We start from the raw sequence: 25,196 nt of genomic DNA, 5'->3' as shown, positions 1-25,196 counted from the left end.
GGCCCAGCACATCCCTTCCTGCCTGAGACAGACATTGGCCATCCGTCCCGCGCACACTCCTGCTGGGCTCCCGTTCCCTCCGAGGTGGTGCGCCCTCGTCCACTCCCAGCCGGGCCAGGGTGGGCTCCAGCGGTGAAATCACAGTGTAGGTGGTCCTCACCGGGAACGCTGGGCCTTGGCCGCGGGACTCCTGGGAGGAGAGAAACGGTTCCTGCTTGCAGCCACCAGGACTCCCTGTCTGCCACTTCTCCTGTCATGGCCAGGGACAGCTCCTTCTGTGAGTCCAAGGGCGTGCCAGCACCTTGAGGGACCCAACCCCGCCTTCAGCTGGCAGGCCTGGTCCCCCCTTGGACCGCTGGGCTTGCGCGTGGGGAGATTGGCAATGAGACCCCACCTACTGCAGTCAGCCCCCGACAGCACTTCATTTGTCTTTAGAATCACGGTCAGCAACTCGAATGCCACAGAAACCCCATTTCACCTTGCAGTCTCTTTCCTGATGTCTTGAGCCCTACCTAAGCCCAGTATAGCATTCCTTTACACTCTAGTGAGAATGAGCTCCGGACCCTTTCCCCAGAATAGGCTCAGGCAAGTGGGGGTGGGGTTCGGGAAGAAGAAGAAAGGGAGACGCTGAGAGGCACCAGCACCCAGCACTTTTGCTTACTTACCGCTTTCTGGGTGTTTGCTGGTGACAGCGAGGCTTTTCGAATCCCAGCAGATCCTCCTGTCAGTCTCGTGGCAGCCTCGTGCACACGGAGCAGCGCTAAGGCACCGCATGTGGCTGCGGAGATCACCCTGCCAGGAGCAGAGCAGGATTCGAACTCGGGCTGCGGGGCCCCAAGGCCTGTGCTTTGCCCACCGTCCCCTGAGCCTCAGAACCACCTGTCCCCCAGGTGAGGCTGTGGCTGCTGTCAGGCCTCTGCGCCTTTGCCCGCTGGCTTTTCCAGCTGGGCCTGTGTCCTGTCCAGTCCCTCCTCCACACTCCCCTTCTTGGAAGGGTCACCTGGCTGTGGTCCTGAGGCTTAAGCTGCAGAGAGCAAGAATGTGTCCAGCATCGGGTTGCAGCTGAAGGGAGAAAGGGGTCACCGTGACCTGTGGGGGGCTGGGCTCCCCGAGAGGTGCCTCCGGAGAGGGGTGAGGGGAGCCCTGAGAACATTAGCCCTCTGCAGCCCCTCCTCAGTCTGGCTGACCGGGAACCCTAACACTCAGGCTGCACCTGGGCCAGTCCTGGGCATGGGGCAGGGCAGCCACACTAATTAAAACTCGCTGGTGATCCCAGGGTTTGGCGGAGTGAGGCCCACGGACAGAGGGAGGGCTCGAGGGGAAGGAGGGACCCAGGCCAGCATGGGGCTGGCTGTCTCATGTTCCGGACCAGGTGCTGTAACGGGGTGGCCCTGCCAGCGTGGGGCGGGGGAAACCTGGGGTTGGTGGGCAGGTGGCAGCTTGGGCTGTAGGTTTCAGTCTTTAGTTCTGTTACAGCAGGGACAGCCTGGGTGGGCACACGGTTCCACCAGGACTGGACCGGACTTGGATGCTGGCCTCCTGCTCTGCTCCCGGTGCCTGGCAGGACACGGCCCTGAATCGGACCCTTTGTTGGAGCTGCCCCCACCGTGGGGTTCTCGGCAACCTCGCTGGCTCTCTGCTCCACCGGGAGGCTCACCGCTGCTTGCAGGGTTTCTTTTTTTCTTTTTCTTTTTTTTTTTAATATATTTTTATTGATTTCAGAGAGGGAGGGAGAGGGAGAGAGAGATAGAAACATCCATGATGAGTGAGAATCATGAATCGGCTGCCTCCTGCAAGTCCCCCACTGGGGATCGAGCCCACAACCCGGGCATATGCCCTTGACCGGAATCGAACCTGGGACCTTTCAGTTTGCAGGCCGACGCTCTATCCACTGAGCCAAACCGGCTAGGGCACAGGTTTTCTTGGCACAGGGGCGGAGGGGGACTCCCAGAGGCAGGAGCAGGGCTGGCGGGAGGCGGAATGGTCAGAACACAAGGCTTTCTTGTCCCCGACAAGCCCATGCTCCTCTCTGTCTCCCTCACCACCACCCCCTCCTAACTTTCTTCTCTGTGAAATGGGCCTAATTGCACCCAGGGCTCTTGGGAGAAGAAGGAAAGCCTCACAGCTGTCCCTCTCTCCCCTTCAGTCGTTAGCCGTCCTCTCGGGACCTGTGCTTCCTCGCTGTGATGGTGTGTTGAGGTGTAATTTGCAGTCGCAGTGCGCAGACATAAGTACTGTAACGGGTTGTGGCAAGCCTGTGTGGGGGGCAGCTGTGCCCAGATGTGCCCCCGCCCCTCTCCGTCCGCCCCTGCGCCTGAGCCTCCCACCAGAGACCACATTTCCTGGGGGAGATGTTGTGTAAGTGGGGTTGCCCTGTGCTCCCTCCTGCTGTCTGGCCACTGCCGTGCAGTCTCCGACTCAGGTCCACCCGTGCCGCGTGCCAGCGGTGGCCCTTTTCATTTCTGAGTTTTCACAAGGGCCGAGGGACCGTGTGTGCCACGGCCAGGCTGGGCTGGGCCCCGAGGAATGACTGTCTCATGGTGGGAATCCAGGCGCTTCTCTGGGGAAAGGTTTTGTAACCTGACTCTGGGCCCAAACACAGGTACTCGGGACCCGGACATCTGTCCAGCCCCAGCTGGGAGTCTCAGGGTGGTGGCAGAGCCCACGGCCGGGGCCCCGCCAGCTGCTCATGCCTGCCGCCTGGTCGCCTCACCTGGCCTGCATTCCTTTTCGGGGAATGAGGATGTGGGTGACTCCAGACAGGTATGAATCATGTCTGGGGAGGTGGTTACTCACAGGCAGTGAGCTCGAGTCCGAGTTCCTGGAGCTGACGGTCGACTTGGACCTCAGAAGGGAGCTGTGTGTCCTGGGGGTTGGGGCCTGCCTCTGGGACGCGAGGAGCTGGCAGGCTGTGGCCCCGGTCCCCTCGACTCTAGAATTCTCTGGAGAACACACGATAGCCAGATGGCTGCGGAGCCAGGTGGCAGTCTGGAATCCTGGCTCCTTCGCTTCCCAGCTCTGTGGTCCCCGGTCCTCACTTCTGCATCTATAAAACGGAGATATTAGCATGTGTTCTGACTTCTTTGGAAGGTTATGAGACAACATAGGGTTCACTGCTCTTGCTGAATGCCTGCTGTGCACCAGCCCTGCAGGAGCTACTGTATCAAGCCCATTTTTCAGATGGGCAAACTGAGGCTCAGAGGACAGAAGTCACTCGCCCAAGGGCACGTGAGTGGTAATTGGCTGAGCTGGCACCTGCATCATAACTACCCTACCTTGTAGGTTTGGAGGCATCAAGTGACCCAAAGCAAACTGTAGCCCGTAAGAAAGTTCTGGAGGGCCTGTGCATGGGCCTTTCACATTTAATAGTCCCGCACTCGAGTGTTAAATGTACGTTAGGAAAAAACAGAACAGGCACCTCATTGATTTCCTGAATGTTATTGTTTAAGACAGAGCTCAGTAGTCAAAGTGAGTTGATTGAATATTTATTGAAAATTTAAAATGGACATATTGAGGAGTTGTAATTCCTTTCGTGGGGGTTTGGAAATGGCAGCATTGGGAAGGCTGGTCGGCAGCAGCGTCTAATGCGCCTCCACGGGGCCCTCAGGGGCCTGCGTGAGCAATCGCAGCTCCTGCGGCATGGAGGCACTTCACTCTTCGGCCTTCTTAGGTCACCCAGCCGTGGAAGGTCAGGGTCAACTCGATTCTAATGACATCAAGGTCATGGGATCCTGTCACCCCCTGGAGCCCAAGGGGAAAGTCCATGAGTGGCAGTTACGGATGGAGCAGGATCTCCCCTGCTTCCTCCAGTCACTCAGCCCAGAGCAGCTTCCCGCAGGTGATGGGGCCCAGCTTCATTCTCAGGATGGTGCTGATGATGGAGACGCCAGCCCTTTGCCCCCTGCTGAGGCTCGGAGTGTCTGTGACCTGCCCGGTCACAGCTGTGTGTCGTCTGGGTTCTGTGTGTGGTTTCTTTGTCATCCGAGGATCTTTTCCCATTGATTTTTAGAGAGAGTGGAAAGGAGGGGGAGGGACACAGAGAGAGAGAAACTTCGATGTGAGAAAGACACATTGATTGGTTGCCTCCCACACGCCCCAACCAAAGCCGGGGATCCATCAAGCCTGCAACTGAGGTACGTGCCCTTGACCAGAATCGAACCTGGGACCCTTCCGTCTGCAGGCCTGCGCTCTATCCCCTGAGTCAATCGGCTAGGGCTCGACTCTGTGTTTTAACCAAGATCTCTGTGTTCTTTTTTTTGTAATAGAAAAAAATCTCCTTTATTTAATTGCCTCAGTGCCTGACATGGTTTGATATTTCGCAGAATAGATCTGTGATTTATTAGCCGGCTTCCTAATGTACCTTTCGGCTCTGGGGAGAGGGGACACGGTGGGAAGCGAGTGAGCAAAGGTGTGTTCCGGCTCCAGGCCTCCTGATGGCTCCCCACCGTCGATGGTCCTGCTGGGGAATGTCCCGGCGTGAGCGTGGGCTGCGCGCACGGGGGCAGTGCAGGCCACCTGTCTGGCATGGGGGTTGGCAGAACTATGCTTACTTCTACTATTTTCAGAATGGTTTGCGCGAGATGGGGGAAGGGGTGTGGGGGGGCGTGGAAGAGCGGTTTGAAGACCCCATGGTGAGACTGGAATGGAACCTCTGAGAGGGGGCAGAGCTCCCTGGGGGACCCAGCCTGTGAGGCCGGCCTGGCTGACTCATAGACCTTCCTGGGCCGCAGATCCTGGTCTGGGGCTGGTCCTACGGAACTGAGAGGAAAGGGCAGGAGGTGCCTCCCTCCACCCACTGGCCTTCCCTGTGGGGTAAGGGAGAGCACAGCTCACCGGGCCTGCCTCCTGCCTGACTACCTGTCTGGGAATTTTTATTGCAGCCCACAGAGGCCTTGCAGCCCCGCTGGAATGTGAAGGATCCTGGCCCAGCAGGTGGCCGTGGTTCCGCTGCTTTGGGACTATCTGGGCTTTGTGTTTAATTCTGCCTGGTTGGTTCTGGTTAGATTTGGGTTTGGCCACTTCCTGGAGACCTTGGCCCACAGCAGGGACTGAATCAACAGTTGATATGATGAGGTGTGAAAGCCAGGAAAGTGGTCCTGAGGGTAAGAGCTCCTAGGCAGCCCCATTGTGTCCCTAACCTCCCCATGGCATGGAGTCCTCGGTACCCCTCCCCTGGTGGTACTTACTACAGTCGGTCCCATTGTACAGATGTGCACACTGAGGTTTAGAAGGCACTTGCCTTGGTCTCATGGCTGTTGTAACAGAGCCCAGACTCCCACCCTAGGAGGAGGGCTGCCCGACTCCCTGATTTATGAGTGTGGGCTGTGGACTTGGCAGGGACAGTTACGGTCCCTTACGGATCTGATCCACCTTGCCAGTCAGCTGTCTGTCCCTGGGAGGTGGGGTGGACAGAGGGCCCCCGGGCCACAGACTGACTCCTGCTTCTGCAGGCCACCCTGCCCGTGGGTGCTGGGCCAGCGGGCCCGCCAGGCCGCTCTGCCTCTTCTCCATCTGACAGCCTTTGCCCTCAAGGAATTCCTCCTGGGGTCAAGAGCGACCGTGCGTCCCCTGTGGCTGCAGCCAGAGATCCGGCTCCTGGGAAGGAACAGGGCTGAGCAGAGCAGAGGGTTTGGGAAAGAGGACCAGGCCCAGGGACAACCAGGCACCAGGACAGTGAGCCCGGGAGCTCCCTCCCCTCTCCTGTCCGTCGGTGGTTCCTGCCCCTGCCCCACTCCATGGTTTCATGGGTGCCCTGATGGGGATCTAGCACAGCCTGTGGCACCTCCGAGAGGTAGCCCCTGTGTGCAGGGAGTGAGCGGGCGCTGAGGACCTGGCCCCAGAGGGGGTGGCAGTAGGCAGGCGGGCGTGAGCCGAGCAGCCAGACCGCCCCCCACCCCAGGAGAGTGTCCTTGGGCTGCTTCCCCTCTGAGCCTGCTGCCTCGTCTGTCAGCTGGACGTCCTGAGAATCAGCTGCTTCATAGCTCAGAGTGAGGATCGAATGAGAGAATAGAGCCTGGCTCCCTGCCAGGTGCCTCGGACATGCTCAGGAAATGCCACCTGTTCTGCTACAAAGACGTGGTCCGAGGGAGGGAGCCACAACTCCGGAAGCCGGGGACCTCCTGGGAGGGGACCTCCTGGGAGACAGCGGGGAGGGAGGGCTGGGGCCCCTGGCTCCCGGGGGAACGAGAGCTGGGCCTTGAGGCTGGAGCAGAAGTTCTGCCCCCGGAGGGAGAGGTTGCTGAGTGAGGTTACAGGTACCAGCCCCTCCCCATCACATGCCGGGTCTGTTCTCCCCATTCCCAGATGGTGGGGCAGGTGACGGAGGCTGAGGGCACCGGAGGTGGGTACAGGTGCCATGGACCAAGTCGAGACCAGGAGACGGTGAGCAGGGCTCCAGCCCAGGCGAGCCTGGCGTCCCTCCCCTGCTCTGGGGGGCTGAGTGGAGGCTCCTGCCCCTCTCCACTCAACCTGCTGAATTTCCCACAGCGGGGCAGTGGTTTCTCTTGGGGAGAAGTTCGCCCCACCCATCCCAAGTGACCAGAAGAGGAGTTCTGGGGGTGGGAGCTGCTGCCATCCCCTTGGGCCTCCCCTGAGCACCCTTCCCCTCCCCGCCTGCCCAGGGCCCCCAGCCCAGCCCCCTGGGCACCTGCTGCGGAGGAAGATGAGCCAGGGAAGGGGTCTCTGTGATGTGGGGCTGGAAGGCTGGGCGGGCCGTGTACGTTCGTGCTGATTCGGGGACCTCACTGATGGACAGTTTTCTTCCATATTTCACTCCTTCACTCGTGAGCTCATGACATTCATGAAGCACCTACTCTGTGCTGGGCCTCGGGTTCTGGAAGTGCAGCCATGAGAAAGACAGACGCACAGTGGGGAGAGGTGGCAGGACGCCCTTCCTCAGGACGCACTTGTAAATGAGCCGGGTCCCAGCTGTGGCTGCATGGGATTCACCAGGTGCCGCGGCTCTGAGCTGGATGCGCACCTGCAGGGCGGCCCCGCGGCTTCCTCCACGGGGCTGACCCCTGGACCTGGTGGGCCAGAGGCTGCATTTCTGCAGTTTTCTTGTAGGAGAAACGGATTCAAGAGCTCCAGCTCCTGGGTCCTGTCGGCTGGGGCTCCCGCGATGCGATGGTCCTGGGGGTGCCCTGGAAGCCTGGCCTCTGTTTCTGAGAGTGGGTTCCCAGCCCGGGGACCCCAGGACTAACAGGGGCCCCGCAGCATGCCCAGGGGCCCGGCCACTACTCCTAAAGAGACCATTAGCATTTTAGCCTCTTGTGTCACAATGAAAACAGTGCGACTCTTCTGATTGTAAGAAGTGGTAGATGCTCCTTATTTAACCAAAATTCAAAGAATTTGATAAATGGCAAAGACAGAAGTCAAAATGCTGGCAGTCCTCCCGGGAGGTCGGGTATTCGGCTGATCACTCCCGCAGGCCTGTCTGCAGGTGTCTGAGCTGAAGGCTGATAGAGGCTGCACAGTGGTTAGGGAGATGGGTGCAAACCTTCCCCCCCCTCCAGCCCACACATGTGCCGCGACCTCTGGCTGCATCAGCCCTAGCAGGGCTGCTCTGTCATCCATTTGATATATTGAGCTCCTAAATCCGAATTTCATTCAACGTCGAAAGCTTCTGCTGGTAAAACAGGTCTGAAAACCACAGATGTGATCAGCCGCTCTTCACAGATGGGGCCCTGAGACCAGAGAGGGTGAGCAGGGCCTGGGCCACACAGCCAGCAGCCAGTCACGTGTCCGGGAATGTGTCACCCACTTGAGCAGGGCCACACACCCATCAACCGGAAACACACACGAACCTTCTAAACCGATTGTCACAAGGAAACAGCCGAGTTCACGGATGCGCCTGGGTCCTGGCGTCCGGGACGTCCGGAGGGCTTCCTGTGCATCCGTTCCTGTGGTGGTGGCTCAGGAGTCCCCGAGTTTCATTGGGGACCATGTGCCCAGCTTTGTGGCCCAGGCTGGATTCTGGGTGCTGGGCTGGCCACGTCTGTCCCAAGAGGGACAGGAAGTGCAGGGCACCGGGCGGTGGGCCCAGCCAGCGCCTCCAGCTCCCGCCCCTGCACCTGACCTCCCCACCCGGGAGGCCAGGCCTCGGTCCGCACACAATGCCCCCTCTCACGTTCAGACGGGCGGTCTAGACGCTCATGCTCCCTTTTGTGCTGGAGGGTCAGGGGTTGGGGAGTGGCCCCAGAGAGTGGGATTGGGGCCCCAGCAGGAAGAAATCTCCCCAAGAGAAGAATGGGGTGGGGGTGGGCGAAAGGACACCAGTCTCAAAGGAGGCGGCCAGTGGCCAGCCCGACCAGCAAAGCCTGTGCTGATTGTAATGACCGGGCAGCTCCGGACAGAAATGCCGGTGAAACCCAATCCAGCTGACGCCCACACAGGCCTGTGCCCAGAGCTGCTCAGCTGACACGTCTAAATAAAACCCGCCGCCCGTGCCAGTGGTCTGGGCCAGCGGCAGCGCCCAGCCAGGCCGGAGCCCAGGAAACCCCGTGCGAGGGGGTGCAGCTGTGCCACATCCCCCACCCCAGCGCCCAGGGATCCCTGCCATGTCCCGGTGCTTTGTAAAGGGCAGGCAGACAAACGTCCCTACGGGAGACCCCCAAATCACCCTGTCCCCTGGCCGTTGGTGTCACGCCCGGGAGCTGGCACTGACCAAGGAGAGATACAGACTGCGCACCGTCCGGGACACTCTGCTTCCAGGTCTGTCACCTTTCAGAGCCTCGGTCACCACATCTGTGAAATGGGGACATTCATGGCGACAGGAAATCCTCGTGGGGATGACCGGGGTGATTTCCTGAGCTAATCACCATCCCGCTTGGCACTGGTAGTGCCCCCCTCCTGGTGTGGACACCTGGCATTGTTTGGTCTGGGACAGGAAAGGAACAGGCAGACGCCCCTCCCTGCCGAGTGTGGTAGAGAGCACGGGCCGCAGCTAGTGCAGGGACAGCCGGGCGGGGACCTGCCCAGGACTTGCTGTGCGATGTGGCCAGTCGCTCGCCCTCTATGAATGGCCCTTCCTACCAGAAGGCCCTCCCCGTTCTGTCCTGGGGAAAGCCCCAGAAATGGGGTGCTTTATGGCGCTTACCAGGCCTCTGTGCCTGCGGCCCAGCCTTGCGGGAGGAGAGGCAGAGCGCATCTCAGGGCTGGAGACTTCATGGAGGCAGAGGGAGCGGGCAGTGCCTCCGGGCCATCGAAGCGCCAGTGGCTGCCGCTGAGACAGCTGCCGGGTGTGGAGGCGTTTGGAGTTGGTGCTGGGGTGCTGGGGAGCCCTGTGAGGGTGAGGAGCAGGGGAGGGGGATCAGGGCCCGATTGACACTGGAGATGGGGCTGGAGGCAGGGAGAGCAGTAAGGGGTGACCCTGCCAGGGTCCGGGGTACTGTGATTGCACTAGATCAGGCGGAAGGGAAGGTGGGTTCAAGGTTGTGAAGACAGGTTGAGTAGGACCTGGACCAACGGACCTGACCTCACAGCGCTCACAGCGAGAAGGAAGATAGGCAGACACGGAACCCAGGAAAGGCCAGGGCCAGAGGCCGTCGGAGCCCGAGGAGGGACCGGCAGAGACCCCGAGCAGAGCGAGCTGCTCACACTGTGGAGCTGGGCCGTCCGGGAGGCCCTGTGGGTTGGGTGAGTTTGGGAAAGCAGAACAGGACCAGAAAGGCAGGCAGGGTGGGGTCCTGGGTGGGGAAGGGTGTGGGCGGTTGGACGTGGTTGTGGATGTTGGGGACAGCCCCGGAGCCAGCCCTTCCGTTGCGACCCGGGGCCCCCGACCATGTCTGCAGGACTTCTGTACCCTCCTCAGGCTCCTCTCCGCTCACTTCCTCTCCGGTCAGAGCCCCACGACTATGTTTGGGGAAGAGCCGGCAAGAAAAAGTTTCGCTCATTTGATGGGCAGTCGTCCCCTGGCTGGTGGGAGCCCGAGCTGGGTGAGTGGGCCCGCTGGCTGCCAGGGAGAGCGGCCTCAGGTGTGCGGAGGCCATCACCAGTGGGTGCTTCCCACTCCTGCTGGGTCACCTGGGCAGGTGGCACCCCTCTGGCCTGGGGTCGGCTGGTAGGAGGCAGCGCTGGCCCAACTGGCCTCTGCATCTCTAGCATCTCACAGTCCACTCCCGGCCCTGCCCCGGGCGCAGGGGACCGTGCGGGACTATTTCCATCGCCCGTGGAACCCCTTGGCCGGAGAACACTTCTAAATCCGGGTGCTGCGGCCGCTGTCTCCCAGAACCAGAGTGCGTGTGTCCGGGGGAAGCCAGAGGCTGTGCCCAGACTGGAGCCGTGGCCACGGGAGGAGCGGCCTTTTACCCTCGGCTACTAAAAATGAAGCGCAGAAACCCCAAAGGAACACGGGGGAGCGCTTGAGTCCTTGGTCCTGACAGGCCCTATAGCCTCCCTCTGCTTGAGTGGTTTGGGGTCGTTGTAACGAGGGCTCTGACAGGTCGTGTCGTCAGGATGACCTCCCTGAGGAGGTGCAGACTGTGTGTCCTGCCCGCTCTGGTGTTTGCCTGAGCGCAGCTCTGTCCCGTGAGCTGTTGCCGCTGCCCATTCACGGATGAGGGCAGGGAGGCCCGGAGGGGCCTGCAGGATGCCGAGCCTGCGGTGGACCCACCCAGGCATTGACTCCTCACCACAGTTCCTCAGGGCAAGTGGCCGGGACCCCCTTCACAGTTGGGGAAACTGAGGCTCAGAGCGGTGACTTGGCTTGGGTGCCTGGAAGGGGTGGAGCTGGAGTGTGATCTGTGTCTGGCTCCAGCGTCAGACTGCATAGCACTGGGGGAGGGGGCGGGGAAGGGGCGGGCGTGGAGAGGAGGTGGTGGTGTAGGCCGCACCCTGGCAGAGCGGGCAGTGAAGGTGGAAAGAATGACCCCGGTGGGCGCTCATCAGGCCTTGGCAACCCCAAATGGAGGGAACAGAGACCCCCTTTGAGGGCCCGTCCCTGTCAGCCTCTCCAGGTTGTGACCGGCCAAGGGGCGGCCCACGAGCTCAGGGGTGTGTTTCCTCCTCTGTTTGGCCTGACCACGCTGAGTAGAGGCACAGCCCCTGGTTCAGGGCATGTTTGGGGTCACAGTGAGTATGTCCCAGGGTGCACCCCTGAAACCAGCCCCCCCCCCCCAGGGAGAACGGCCCATTTGCAGTGTGCTGTTGTGAGCAGGGCCCCCTCCTGCCAGTGCACAGTTGGAGGTGGCACAAAATTCCTGCTCTCCCACTTATTTCTCTCGGTGCCCCCGCCCCACCCCCCGCAGGTGGAGACACAGCTCATCCCCGAGGATTTTAGTTTAACCCCTTTAAAATTGAACAGTGCTACCCTGAAGCTACACGAGGTGTGAGAAACATTTTAACAGCCGACCTCTTAGAACAAGAAGAGCGAGAATTATCTGCAGGTCAGCCAGGCACAGTCCTATTTTAAGAGCAACTTGGAGTGCGGCCCAATCAAAGATGATCTGTTTTCTATGTCTCCCCAGCAGCCAGCCCCTCGACACCCCCACCCGCCCCTTCCTCCGGCAGCCCCCAAACCAGACCGATAACTTAGCATTTTCATTTAAGTCCATCTGACAAATCATTCTAGACGGAGAGAGCAATACTGCGTCTTTAAATGGCTACTTTGTCAGCGAGTCTCTGGGCGCTGTAAAAAGTCCTTTGTTATCTGTGTCTAGACAGCACGCCAGCGGGATATTTGGTCTGCGCGAGGGAGAAAGCTCTGACAAGGTTGAATTCATTTACCGGCGTATTTAAAGCAGAATTTCAAAACACTCGCTCATAAACTGTGCGGCCCAGACGCCCTGGCCTCCCCCAGCCCACCCTGGCCTTTCTCCTCTCGTCCGGCGGCTTGCAGCCAGGCGCCCTGAGAGGAGCAGACGCGGGGTGACTGGGGCTTGCAGCTTTCTTCCCTAATTGTCCTCTTTATGCCGGTCCAGACGCCCCGCAGATGTGCGTTCTCAGGGGCCCTCCCGTCCGACGGGACACAGTGCAGAGGCGAAGACGCTGCCCCTCCAGCCATTAGACCACCCTCCCCTCCCCAAACTGTCGCTTCCCCTCCTGGCAGCCGCCTCGTATATGGTCACCAACAAAGAGAGAAAGGGCCCTCCCAGGCCCTCGTCTGAAGGACACCCCTCATGCCCTCCGCAAACTTACCCCCTTTTTGTCACTCTTTTGCAATCTTTTTATTTTTTTATTTTGATGGCGAACATAGACTAATAAAGCACCAGAGGTTGGCTTTTTAAAGATGAAAATATTGGGGCCACCTGAATGGGTCTGAGGTCTGTGTTATTCCAAGGAGATCAGCGGTTCTCAACCTGTGGGTCGTGACCCCTTTGGGGGTCGAACGATCCTTTCACAGGGGTCGCCTAAGACCATCGGAAAACACATATATAATTACATATTGTTTTTGTGATTAATTACTATGCTTTGATTACGTTCAATTTGTAACAATGAAATTGGGGGTCACCACAACACGAGGAACTGTATTAAAGGGTCGAGGCATTAGGAAGGTTGAGAACCACTGAAGTAGATGCATCAATTAACCTTGTTGCCGGAGTGAGTAGGTGACTGTTGCCCAATGAAAAGGGGTGAGCGGGGGGGGGGGGGGGGGGAGGGGGTGGAGAACCCCCCGCCGGGCCCAGTCCACCCACCACCTCAAGTAGGCACTGTCCTGCCGGTGACCAGGAAAGGGACCGCTTTGGGCTTCCCCCCTGCTCTGCAGTGTGTGGGAGTCCCCCTCCCCTTCCCCTGGGAGCAGGGAACGGACTTGTTCCTGTCCGGGGTGTGTCAGGCCCGCCAGAGCGCCTCCTGGAGCGGGAGCTGCAGGCTGGAGAGGTGACCGGGCCTGCTGCCCCCAGCCAGACCTCCTCCCACCCCCTTGAACACCAGAGCCATTGCTGTTGACCCGGCTGCAAAGCCCAACACTTCCATCCTCCCCCGCCCAAGTCATCAATCTGCCCTCTGGGGTTTTACGTGGCAGGGGGGAGGGGGAGGAGGTTGGGGCAGGTGGCCCAGATGTCTCCTGGGATCCCCACACTGCGTCTCATTTCTGCCCGACCAAGCAAACCCGGCACATCAGTTGGCTTTCCTGGAGGCGGGAGGGACCGGACATTTCATCTGCACAAGTAGGAGACAGAGGAAGCTTTCTTGGCCTCATCCTTTGGTTTCTCCCCCCAAAACAGTCCAAACCCACCGGCAGAGCCGTCTGAACCCTGCACCTCTTGTGTGCAGGCACAGGCTTAGGACCGGCTTCGTGCAGGCAGCTCAGCACGGAGCTGAGGCCGAGAGCTGGGTCCTGTGGGGCTCTGAGCCTTTTCATCGTTTTAGCCTGAAAACCTGCAATTCCTGGCCTGCGAAGGGAGAAGTGGGTGACTGAGTCTGTAATACTTTGAGTTACACAGTCATTAAGGTTTCTCCCTCCCCCCATTTCTGTAATGCCCATGTTTAAGGAGAAAAACCCTAAATGTAGCATTTGGAGGTAAGGACCTGTTTTAAAAAGAGGGAGAGAGCGCCCAGCTGGTGTGGCCTGTGACCCAGGAGGTCACAGTCTGATTCCTGGCGAGGGCACATGCTTGGGTTGCAGGCTTGATCCCCAGTAAGGGACGTGCAGGAGGCAGCCAAGCGATGTTTCTCTCTCACTGATGTTTCTATCTCTCTATCCCTCCCTCACCTTCTCTTTAAAATCAATAAAAAATACATTTTTTTTTAAAAAGAGACCAAAACAGCATCACCAAGTTTGAATGGGGCACGTGCTGGCCCAGCCCCGTTAGCAAGTTCCAGGCAGGAGCGACGGCCCTGAGTGGTGGTGCCTCGGGCTGCCCTTAATTGGTCTGTCTTGGAGTAATTAAAGGAAATGGTGACAGGGACCCGTCACCAAGCCAGTGTGGCGCAGAGAAATCAGTGGCACCAGGATTGATTTTTCCTTCCGAAAGCTGGCCTTTCTTAGCACATAAAAAACGTGCTCTTAGCCTGAGTTTGGGAGACTTTTTCTTTTTAAAATAATTGATTGTATATCTCCTGGTGTTCTTTTTCTTTCGAGAGAGCAGTGGGGACCCCTCCCCCCCCCCCCCGTTTCCTCTAATCCAGTGGCTTCAGTTTCCCCGGGAAGATGTGACTTTGAAGCCGCCAAGAATGGGCACAGCACAGCTGCCCCCGCGGCCTCGGCAGTGGGGCAGGGAAACGTCTCCTTCCTAAAGCTCCCATCTGGGAGCCTGGACTCCTTGCTTTTCTCTTCTGAAGAGTCGGAGAAGCCAGACTTTCAAGACGGCCTTGGTGTGCTGCCTTTTTTAGGAGGCAAATTGCTGCTCGTTTGTCAGACAAAACAGATGTGGCCAGGAGACAACATCTATTTCCATAATACGAAACAAATCTGGTGAGCCGCCTTGCCTTTCAGTGGGGCCCGCTCATGCGGAAAGCCCGGCCCGCAGCAGTTAGCAGAAATATTTATAGCTCGTCGATTGCACTTCCCTCTGTCCAGGAGGAGCCGCTTGCTGTGGGGATGGGAACGTGAACTTTGATAGGCAGCGGGCGCTGTTGCAGGGGGCTGAACAGTCTTTTTACTGGAGATATGGGGTTCCTGGCTTCACCTCTCAGTGGGTCTTCTCATCTTCCAAGTGTGTGGGGTGCTGGTCAGAGACCCCTGTTTTCCCATCGTGTTAACACCTCTTTGCCAGGAGGGGCAGGTGGAGGGTGAACTTGGGGGAACCCCGCTGGGCAGGCAGGTAGCACCCCTGACTCTCCAGGAAGACCCAGGACCTGGGCCCCTCATCAGTGGCGTGTTTGCGCTTTGGTTTTCAAGGGAACTGGGGGTCATGGCCCCATTTTATGGGTGAGAAACCGAGGCTCAGAGAGAAACACCTTGCCCCAAGGTCATGCGACGACTTGATGGCAGGGCTGGTCTTCTGCCTTGGAAACAGGACCCAGAAAGGACCCCGACCGGCAGGTTCTGCTCAAGCCTCCGGTCCCAGCGGCACCTCCCCTGGCTGCACTCTTCAGCCGCGTGCAGCCGTGCGTAAAGGGACTTGCAGTTATGCAGGGAAGGAGATGGGCCGCAGGGAAGGAGATGGGCCGGGCGTTCGGGGACTTGGCCATCACCTGTTTGTCCATCAACTAGTTACGCTCCTGCTCTGTGCTACAGGGAGCTGAGATGGATGGTGGTAAAGGAGAGGCCCGGGCCGGCCCACACGGAGCCCAGACTCTAGTGGGGGGAGGGGAGGAACAGGCAGCTGATGTCAGCCCTCGCCCAGGTGGGACAACCACAGATGTCTCCAGACACTGCTGGCTGTCCCCTGGTGGGCAGAATCGCCCCCAGTGAGGACACTGCTCTACCCCCACGGGCCTGCCTTTGACTTAGCTGTGAGTGTGGGCAGGCTGGCAGCCCCTTCATCTGTCAGATGTGTGTGATGACAGGACTCCCCACCGTGGCTGATCGGGAGCCTTGAATGATAGGATGCACTCAGAGCTCTTAGCACAGCCCAGCTGAGCCACAGCGGCCGAAACGCTCCCCGTTGAGGTCTGAGGGGCAGAAGTCGCTCCTCCGTTCACTTGTCCACCCAGGGTTCCTGGGGCTTTAGGTGAGCGTGAGCCAGGCTTCACGCCACAGGCCAGACCCACCTCGCAAAGGCTCTCGCCCTGACCTGACTAGGTACTCCAGGGTGGGGGGCCCGTACCCAGGAGACTGGAGGCTGGCCCTGGCTATCCAGGTTTGCCGGGTGGCTCTGTGACTCTGAGCCACTGTCTTTCCCTCTCTGGTCCTGTCAGGGGATTTCCAAGTTGCTGCCTCCCCCAGACACCCAGCACCCAGTCGGCCTGTTTTCCCAGGTTCATTCGGGAGCCCAGTCGCTGCAGGGATCCCTGAGCCACTGGAGGTGCCTGGCGTCCACCACCACCTCTCCCTTCCACCGAGTGAGTTTAAATGTTAGACTCCAGCATTTGCTTTTATGTCTGGGGCTGCAGCGTAAGAGTTTATTTGCCTCTTTTGTTGTTGTTAATCCTCACTGGAGGATATTTTTCCATTGATTTTTAGAGAGAATGGAAGGGAGGGGGAGAGACTGATAGAGAGAAACATCGATGTGGGAGAGACACATCAATTGGTTGCCTCCCATACATGCCCGACAGAGCCGGGGATCGAGTCTGCAACCGAGGTACATGCCCTTGATCAGAATCGAACCCAGGACTCTTTAGTCCACAGGCTGATGCTCTGTCTACTGAGCCAAAGTGGCTAGGCGCGTAAGAGTTTATTTCTCCACTAAAGGAGTGAAAGCCTGCTAGAGATCATTTAATCCACAGCGGGCCGCTTGCAAAAAATACCAGATCCGGCAGGTCCCTGGCCCGGCCGCTGACAGATGTCGCCAGTCTGTTGGATGCAGAGGCCTTGGGCTCAGTGTACTGTGTTTAAGGAGCTGCCGCAGCGATTCTGATAGTGGCCTTGTTTGGAAATCACACTGGAAAGTGATACCTGGATCGTTTTCAAACTCACCTTTTCTGCACAGCCTCTGCTGGCATGCCCGCACACAGGCACCCAGGAGTCGGATGTACACTTGCCCAGAAGCGGCTAACTCCTCATCATACCCTCATTCCTCATCCCGGGGCATCAGTCTTCTTTCTTGCCCTTGAATGTGGCCGACATTCCTACCTCAGGACATTTGCACTGGCCGTTCATTTGGCAGGAGTGTACCTCCTCAGACATGCCAACCCTGACAGCCCACTGAAGAGCCCTCCTACACAGCACTATGCTTAGCTCCTCTGGCATCACGCTGGCGTGAGAGCTACTGGTACTTAGTGCTTATTTGTGTATTTTCTAGGGTTAGTGCCCCCCGAGCTAGCACAGGCCCTGGCATGGACCCCCAGATGCAGAGGGACTAGTGCCCATCACAGACCAAATCCAGCTCAGCCCAGGTTTCCTGAGAAGGCAGGTGAGCGGTACGTGTATAAGTGGAGGATGCTCAGGTGTCTTCAGCTGCCCGTGCGGCTCCTGACGGCTGGGCCTGCGGTGGCCACTGGCAGCAGAATGTGTCGTCACTTTATCATTGGCGGCACATTGATACTTGATGATGATATAAGGACATTGTATTGGGATATTTGATTGTGTTGGGGATACAAGGACACTTGGATGCACTGGGGTGTTTGATTGTATCAGGGATATAGGGACACGTTGGTACATTGTATTGGATATTTGATTGTATCGGGATGTAATGATACCTTATATTGGGGAACCCAAGCTGCTCTTCCTGCCCTTGGGAAAGAAGCCGTAGGTTCTTTGCTAAAGGGGAGCCAATAGGAGCCCATGTTTAGAGGTCACTTAAAGTCTCCTTTCGTCGTTTCTAAATTTTAAATGGCATGTTTAGTTTTCAAACCTGGGAGCCAGACCAGCAAGTTGAGAGATGACAGCCGAGAGATGGTTTCATTTGGCTGGCTGCGTGGCTGCGTGGCCAGGTGGCAGCTGCTGGAGCGGGAGCTGGGGGAGGCTGCTGGGGGGGGGGCGGGGAGCGGGCTTCTGTCCCGGCTCTTCCCTCCCCCTGCTGTAAGCCATCCTCCCAGTGCCAGGCCTGGGCTGCACCCCACGGATCGCTTGAAGCTGCTGGCGGTGCCCTCTGCCAGCATGATTCGAGGCCCCCAAGGGACAGGGCCCTCCAGACTCTTTACTTTTGTTTTTAAAAAAAACAAAACCCACCTTTATTTTCGGATGATTGTGGCATTGCATGCAGTTGTAAGAGAGTTTTTGTGCGCATCACTCAGCCTCCCCAGTGGTCACATGTTACCCAGACAGACAGCAAATTGACGTTCGCTGCACCCCTCCCCTCAGGCTTCCCCTTCACTGCACCCACTGAGTGTGTAAGTGTGTGCGTATGTTTAGTTCTGTGCAGTTTCATCACATGCAGGTTTATGTGATGCCGCCACAGTCTAGACACACAACAGCCCATTACAAGGTTCCCTCCTTTCTGTCCACACCCATCTCCTTCCCACTCCCTCCCTAACCCCTGGCGACCAGCATCTCTATAAAATTTTGTCATTTCAAACACATTGCATACGTGGAATCATAGGCTGTGCAAGCTTTTCAGATGGGCTTTTACTCTCAGCATAACTGACGATCCCACCAGGTTGTTCGTTCCTCCCGTGGGAGGCAGCACGCTGTGATGCGGACGTGCCGTCAGCTTGCCCATTCACCTGTTGACGAGCCCAGGCTGCTTCCGGCTGGGGCTGTCACGGATGAAGCTGCCGTGGGCACGCGCACGGGTTTCTGTGGACGTAAGTCTCGTTTCTCTGGGAGGAAGCCCAGGTATGCAGTGGCTGGGTCAGGTGGCCATTGCATGTTTGGTTTTGTGAAAAGACCCTTCACTTGTCAACACTGCTGTGTTCTCTGTCCTCTGGGTAGAGATGTGAGTCCTGATGAGTGGACCTGGGGCTTGGATTTCTTCTGCCTTCACATATTAACTGAGGGCAGCATATTGTGTCAGGGGTGGTGCTAACCACCCAAGAGGCAGTGAGAACAGGAGAAACATGGAATTTTCTCACTGGAGAGGTGAAGTCGGTAATAAACAAGCAAGCAAATTAACTTTCTCAGAGTAGCCAATAGGTACACAGTGCTTTCCTATACTCCAGGCACTTCCTAGGTACTTTAAGTCCTCAACCAGGCCATTGAGATGGGGCTAACATTTTCACCATGGCGCAGATTAAAAAAGCAGAGGTGTTGAAAGCCAGAATACAGAGCCAGCACGGCCCAGGCTTCTCACTGAATATGGTGTTGTCCCTTGTGGCCAAGACAGGCGAGCAGGAGATGCAGTGAGGTGAGAGGCGAGTACGTTTGGGATGGGATGACCAGAAGGCATCCCTGAGGTAGGCCATGCAACAATACCAGGACAAAACTGCACGTGCAAAGGTCCTGGGGTAGGAATAGGAAAAAGGCGAGCATCACCAGAGAGTGGTGAGCAAGGGAAGGAGGTGGAAGATACAAAAATGTGGTTGAGTGGGCCTTGTAGAGTTTTAATCTGAACATGAGTCAGTAATTCAATAGATGTTTAACAAAAAATGCTGTGGCTGCTAGGTGCAGAATAGATGGAGGGGAGCCAGTGTGCAGGGAGGAATCAGAAGATGGGGAGGACACGTAGGCAAACCTTTTGCTCTTTTTTAAAAAAAATCTTTATTGTTGAGAGTATTACAGATATCCCCCCTTACCTCCCATCCTCCACCCGTCTCCCCTCCCCCCAGGCCTTCACCACCCTATTGTCTGTGTCCGTAAACCTTTTGCTCTTGAGGGTGACTCCTACGTCTGCCCCGCCTCAGCCTGGGGACACGTCTGGGTCCCTTTGGAGCAGAGTCCCGGACGAGGTCTCTCTGTGGCTGGGGCCCCTGAGTTGCCGTCCGAGGCTCTGCCCTGCCAGGCGGGAGGGAGCCCGGGCCCCCACCACCTTGTCCGTCTGCCTCTGCAGCTTGTACTCCCGAGTAGCTCTGTCTCCCGATGGATTTTCTGGTTTCTGGACTTGTCTTGCCACCTCACTCTTTTCTCTCTGCCCACACCGGTTCGCATAGGAATGGAACTCTCTGCAAGGCACCAGCCGCTCCGATCAATCGTGAATGGAAGTGTGCTGGTGTCCTGCGGCCCGTGCCTGCCTTTAGCGTGCGGTGGCCGCCGCCTGCTCCGCCCTTGCTGTGCACCAGCTCAGTGGCTGCTCGGCAGTCCTGGGGGTTATACTGTGGGGGACCCATGCTTTACGATGGGGAACTAAGGCAGGGGCGCCACGGTCTCACATCAGAATTTGAATCCGGAGCCGGGTCACTCCAGCCGACAGCTTTGCCGCGTCCCCTTCTCGGAGTTCCCCCGCAAGCTGCTGTTTCTCTCCGGGAAGAGGTTGGTGGAACCGGGGGGGGGGGGCGCGGGCGGCTACCAGCACTTGGCCTGGAAAATGCTCTCCTGCCTCTGGAAGATGCTGTGTCCAAAGGAAGTGATACCGAGGCTGGAAGTCTCAGCCTTGGGAGGGTGGGGGGTGGACGACCAGGAGAGGCGCCAGGGCGGGAGGCTCGTAACTGCCCTCTGGGAATTTCGAGTTGCCTGTCACCTGGAAAAGGAAGAGGAAGAGACTCGAACAGCGTGTAAGGAAAAGACCCCAGACGGGCATACACGGAGACACCAGAAAAACAGACCCTGAGAGAGAAGGAGACACGCTCACAGGCAGATGGGAGACACACACAGATGCCCTGGGACAGACCCGGGCTCAGACAGGCAGAGACATTCGCTTCCCGCCTGCTGGGGCCTGGCAGAGCTGGGGTTGGGTCCCGGCAGGCCTCTCCGGGGCCCCACTACCCTGCCCTGTATGTACAGAATTGAATTCAGTTCCTGGGGCCCAGGGAGCCTGTTCCCCACCTTCTCCTGCCTTCTGACCTATGACCTTGGCCATCAGTCCACCTCCCGGCTTCTGCCCTGGCTCAGACCCAAATCACTGGGCCCCTCTCAGTCCTGAAAGGGAAGGGCAGCCCCGGGGCAGTGGAGAGGCCCCTGCAGATGGTGGCCGCCCGGCCGACCTGGAGGCGCCCAGCACGTGGCGGGTGATTGAGGAGCTATTGAAAAGGGACTAAGTAGGGACCGCATTGTGCCCCCGACTCAGAGTGGCGCTTGCTTTGTGTCGAGAGGCTTGGAGCCGCAGCCGGTCCACCTCCCCTTTCCTGACTCATGTTGGGAAACACCAGCTCTTGGAAAGGGTCATTGAGAGAGAGGAACATCTGCTGGTTTGCAGGGAGCGTGCCTTGCACCGTCGGCCGCACTCGGAGCTCACACACAGGCACGTGCACCCTGGGTCTTTCTGGGATGCTAATTAAGATTTTTTTTAAAAACCAAAGTGTGCCCTAACTGGTTTGGCTCAGTGGATAGAGTGTCGGCCTGCGGACTCAAGGGTCCCAGGTTCGATTCTGGCCAAGGGCATGTACCTTGGTTGCGGGCACATCCCCAGTAGGGAGTGTGCAGGAGGCAGCTGCAGCTGATCAATGTTTCTCTCTCATCGATGTTTCTAACTCTCTATTCCTCTCCCTTCCTCTCTGTAAAAAATCAATAAAATATATTAAAAAAAAAAAAAAAAACCAAAGTGACCAAAAATATGCAAACTATAGACATACAGAGAGTAAGAAGTATAGTCCCCCTCTTCCAGAAGTAGCCATTGTTAACAGTTTGCTGTTTATCGTCATGTTTGCTGTAGAAATGGGTCTGTATGACATACACTGTTCCAGTCTCATCACTTCTGCCCAACAGTAATTTCTAGCACATCTACCACCACCCTATGGACCATGGGTCCCAGCCGGGGTGATTCTCAGCCAGGGACACTGGGCGACGTCTAGAGACAACGTGGGTTGTCACACGTTGGGGGTGATGTGCTCCTGGCCCCGGTGGGCAGAGAGCAGGGTGTTGCCAAGCACCCTGTGGTGCACAGGGCGGCTCCCCAGGGGAGAGTGACCCAGCCCCGAGGTCAGCAGAGCCCAGGCTGCGGAGCCCTGCTGTGGATTTGTGTCTGTTCTTCGTGGCCCCATCATATTCCAGAACGTGATGACTGTGTGTTTAGTGGGATGGAGGTGGCCTCTGGTTGTTCACTTAAGAAACGCTGCGTGGTAGCCTCATGCACCCATGCTTCCCAGCCCAGCTGTGAATTTTCTGTTAGATACAGTCGTGGAAGTTAAATTCATTGGGTTAGAAAGGTAGCATGCATTTTTAAAAAATGTTTAATCCTCACCCAAAGATATGTTCTTACTGATTTTGGAGAGAGAAGAGGGAGAGAGAAACATCCCACATGTGCCCCAACTGGGGATCGAACTTGCAACCTAGGTGTGTGCCCTGACCAGGAATCAACCCTGCAAACTGTTGGTGTACCAGGCGATGCTCCAACCCACTGAGCCACCTGGCCAGGGTGATTTCGGTAGGTACTGCCAAAGAAAATTATTATGGCCAGCGGCAGACAGCTCCCCCACCCATACCCACCCCCTCCCATTTGTTCCCTACTCTCCTGAATTAAAATGCATTTTATTTATTTTATTTTTTAAAAATGTTTTTTAATTGATTTCAAAGAGGAAAGGAGAGAGAGAGATAGAAACATCAGTGATGAGAGAGAATCTTTGATCGGCTGCCTCCTGCACAGCCCACATTGGGGATGGGGCTGCAACCGGGCATATGCCCTGACCGGGAATCAAACTGTGACCTGCTGGTTCATAGGTCGATGCTCAACCCCTGAGCCACGCGGCTGGGCTGTCTGGTGCATTTTAAGTAACTTTCCATTGCACCCCCAGCGGGTCCATTGACGGAACCAGGTGTCTCTGCCAGTTCACTCCATTCTGCCGATAGCTCCCGCTCGGTGAGTGATATCCTGCTGACAGTGGGTGTTTAAAGATGTTCGATGTCGGTGACAATAGAAAAAAAATCCCATTAGTTCTTTCCATTTGGATAATAGCAAGAAGGATAAAAGCACTGCTTTGTCTTTCCTGTTGAAGGAGCTTTTAATCATGAGGTTCTAAAATGATTACATAGCCCTTTGCGGTCCCTCGAGCCCACCAGCCAGTTCCCACAAGTGCTTTCGGACCCACATCCGCCCCTCCGCCCCCTCCGAGGCCCCTCCCGAAAGATAACCTGGGATGAGCGGGCGAAGCCCCGACGAGGGAGGCTCCGCACGGCTGCCACGTGGGCGTCGGCAGCAGTTCTGGGTGTCCCTCCCCACCGAGGAAGGTGTCCCACCAGTGGGAGGAGGCGCGCAGGCAGCACAGGTGGAGGGAATGGTTTACCGTCAGAGTCCTTTAAACGGGGGCCCGTGTTGTCGGCTCGTCACTCACCTTGACTGTGTGTGGACCCTTGGGCTTCCGCCTGAGCTGGGGCAGCCTCATGTGGCCTCGGGAGTACAGAGCTGAGTCCTGGGTGCCCATCCTGAGACGCCAGGACCAGAGGGGAGACGAGTTAGAATTCAGTGTGGTACCCACGTGCTTGGAGCCCGGGGGCGGGGCGGGGGGGGGGGGGCAAGCCCACAGGAAAGTACATTGTGTGCACGTGCGCACGCGTGTGTTTGACCAGAGAGGCAGGAGGGGAAGAGGCGGCCGGCCAGGCAAGGAGAGGCTAGGAGGGGCCTCGGGATGGAGGGAATGGGGTGCGCTGGGCCGTCTCCGGTTGTCACATTTGCTCTCCAGGAACACGCGGTGGAAGGAGACTGCGTCACTGCCTCGCAGCAAGCTGCATGTCTGGCCACACGCGTCTCCCCTCCAGGGAGGGGGCAGGTCCCGGGGACCGCCTGGCACCTGGATGTCACCTCAGGCTTCCCAGCCAGGGGCACCTGATGGGGTGGTCAGTTACCTCAGGGCCAGCCAGGGACACCTGATCTCTGAGCTTTGTCCCATCCCCCGCAAAGTGCTGCCAGACGCAGGGCCTTCACCCCCACCCCTACCCCCAAAGTGCTGGGAAGCGTACGTGGGAGGCCTCTGTCTGTTCTGGACACTGACAGGTGCTGCTCACATCTAGTCTTTTACTTCCAGTGGGATTGTATGCGCATGCAGCATGGGTGCCACATGGAGGGGTGGTGCCCGCTGGCCCCAGTCCGTACACACCCATAGACGTAGGTGTGTAACATTCACTTGTATGTTAAAATATATATATTTATACTTTCTTAAACAAAAATGGGCTCGTCCTATTTGGTGGCTTCTTTTTCATATCCGGGCGGTTTTCGAGTTGGTGCACACGGTCTCCCCGGGGGACGTTGACGTGGCTCCCGGTGATTTTGTCCTTCCATGCAGACCCGCGTGGGCCTTGTGGACACTCAGGTGCTCGAGAGAACAGCTGGTCATTTATTCAGTTTACGCTGTGTACCTGCCCCTGGGGAGGCGCTGTCCTAGGTGCTGGGGACACAGAGACCGAGTCGCTCCAGGTGACACGGATGTTCTAGGAGGGGCGGCAGGAAGTAAGATGGTGTTCCAGGTTAGTGCCACAGACAGCAAGGGGCAGGCACAGGACGCGGGTCCTGGGGTGGGGACCGTCAGGGACACGTCCCGGGGAAGTGATGCTGGGACAGAGGCCGAGGGGGAGGTGGCAGCGAGCACTTGGGTGTGGGGAAAGGTCCTTCCAGGGGAAGGAAGGGCACAGGCAAAGGCCCGAGGTCTGCCGGGCCAGGTCCTGTCACAGAGCGCGTGGGGCGAAGGGAGAGAATTCCAGGAGAAATGCACGTGGAGGGGAAGCCCAGAAGTTGCTTTCCCTGGTCAAGGCTCACACTTGAAAGGTTCCAGGAGTTGTTTTGCTCTGCAGAGGTACGAGCCCCAGCTCACGCTGCCCGTTAGCCTCGGCCCTGGCAGAGGACACCACTCCGTGGGCCTTCTCCAGCCACTCGGATTCAGGCGTCCGGGGCTCCTTCCCGGAGATACTGACTCCAAAGGAGCTCGCGTGTTTCTTGCACAGCGGCGTGAAGTGGGGACTGGGTCAGCCCTCCATTCCCCCTCTAGTCAAGATTTGCCTGAAGTCACAGGAAGTGGCAAAGCTGGGATTCAGACTCATGGACCTTGGGGGCAAACCTCATGCTCTGAACCTGAACCCTCAGTTCTGCCATGAGCAGCAGGGCAGGGAGCCTCGGGCCCTGGTGCCAGGCACGGTCCAGCAGGCACGGACCTGTTCCCTCCCGGACACCGGCACACCAGGCAGTGTCTCAGGCTGCGCATTCAGGTTATGGGGGCCCGACCCCCAGCTGCATGCTCGGCGCCGAGTGAGCACTCGATACACAGAACAGTCTGTTTTTTTATTATTATTACTAGAGGCCTGGCACACGAATTTTGTGCGTCGGTACGGTCCTTAGGCCTGGCCTGCGATCAGGGCCATCTTCCCTGGCTGCCCGCAGCCAGCCCTCCGGCCCCACCCCTCCCCCCACCCAGGTTCCCCGTTCGCCATCAGGCGATCGGAGCCTGTCGGCCGGGACCAAGAAGTGGTCAGTGCACCTCATAGTGACTGGTCAAGCGGTCATTCTGGTCGTTCTGCCATCAGGGTCAATTTGCATATTACCCTTTTATTATATAGGATTTCTTTTTTAATCCTTACCCAAGGATATTTTTTCCATTGCTTTTTTTTTTTTTTTAGAGATATTGGAAGAGAGGAAGGGAGGAGGAAGGAGAGAGAGAGAAACATCAATGTGAGAGAGACACATCAATGAGTTGCCTCCCTAACGCACCCTAACCAGGACCGGGAATCGAACCTGCAACTGAGGTATTTGCCCTTGGCT

General features: G+C 57.8%; 1 protein-coding gene across 2 annotated transcripts in view; it reads left to right on the top strand.

The window, feature by feature from the left end:
* The first annotated feature begins 240 nt into the window (after positions 1–240).
* The window catches only part of PMEPA1 (prostate transmembrane protein, androgen induced 1), a 38,331-nt gene continuing 13,375 nt past the window's right edge, over positions 241–25,196 (top strand). Inside the window, exon 1 of one of the 2 annotated variants that reach the window (XM_023759396.1) lies at positions 241–277. In XM_023759396.1, coding sequence (XP_023615164.1) covers positions 256–277 — 22 coding nt within the window. In that variant the 5' untranslated portion in view covers positions 241–255. Of the gene's footprint in view, positions 278–8,434; positions 8,713–25,196 lie in introns of those variants that run through there. The other variant, XM_014461457.1, reaches the window with a different exon arrangement.

This window comes from Myotis lucifugus, unplaced genomic scaffold, assembly GCF_000147115.1.
Source record: "Myotis lucifugus unplaced genomic scaffold, Myoluc2.0 scaffold_155, whole genome shotgun sequence".
NCBI lineage: Eukaryota > Metazoa > Chordata > Mammalia > Chiroptera > Vespertilionidae > Myotis > Myotis lucifugus.
The sequence above is the reverse complement of the archived record's forward strand: the minus strand, read 5'-3'. Positions and strand labels throughout refer to the sequence as shown.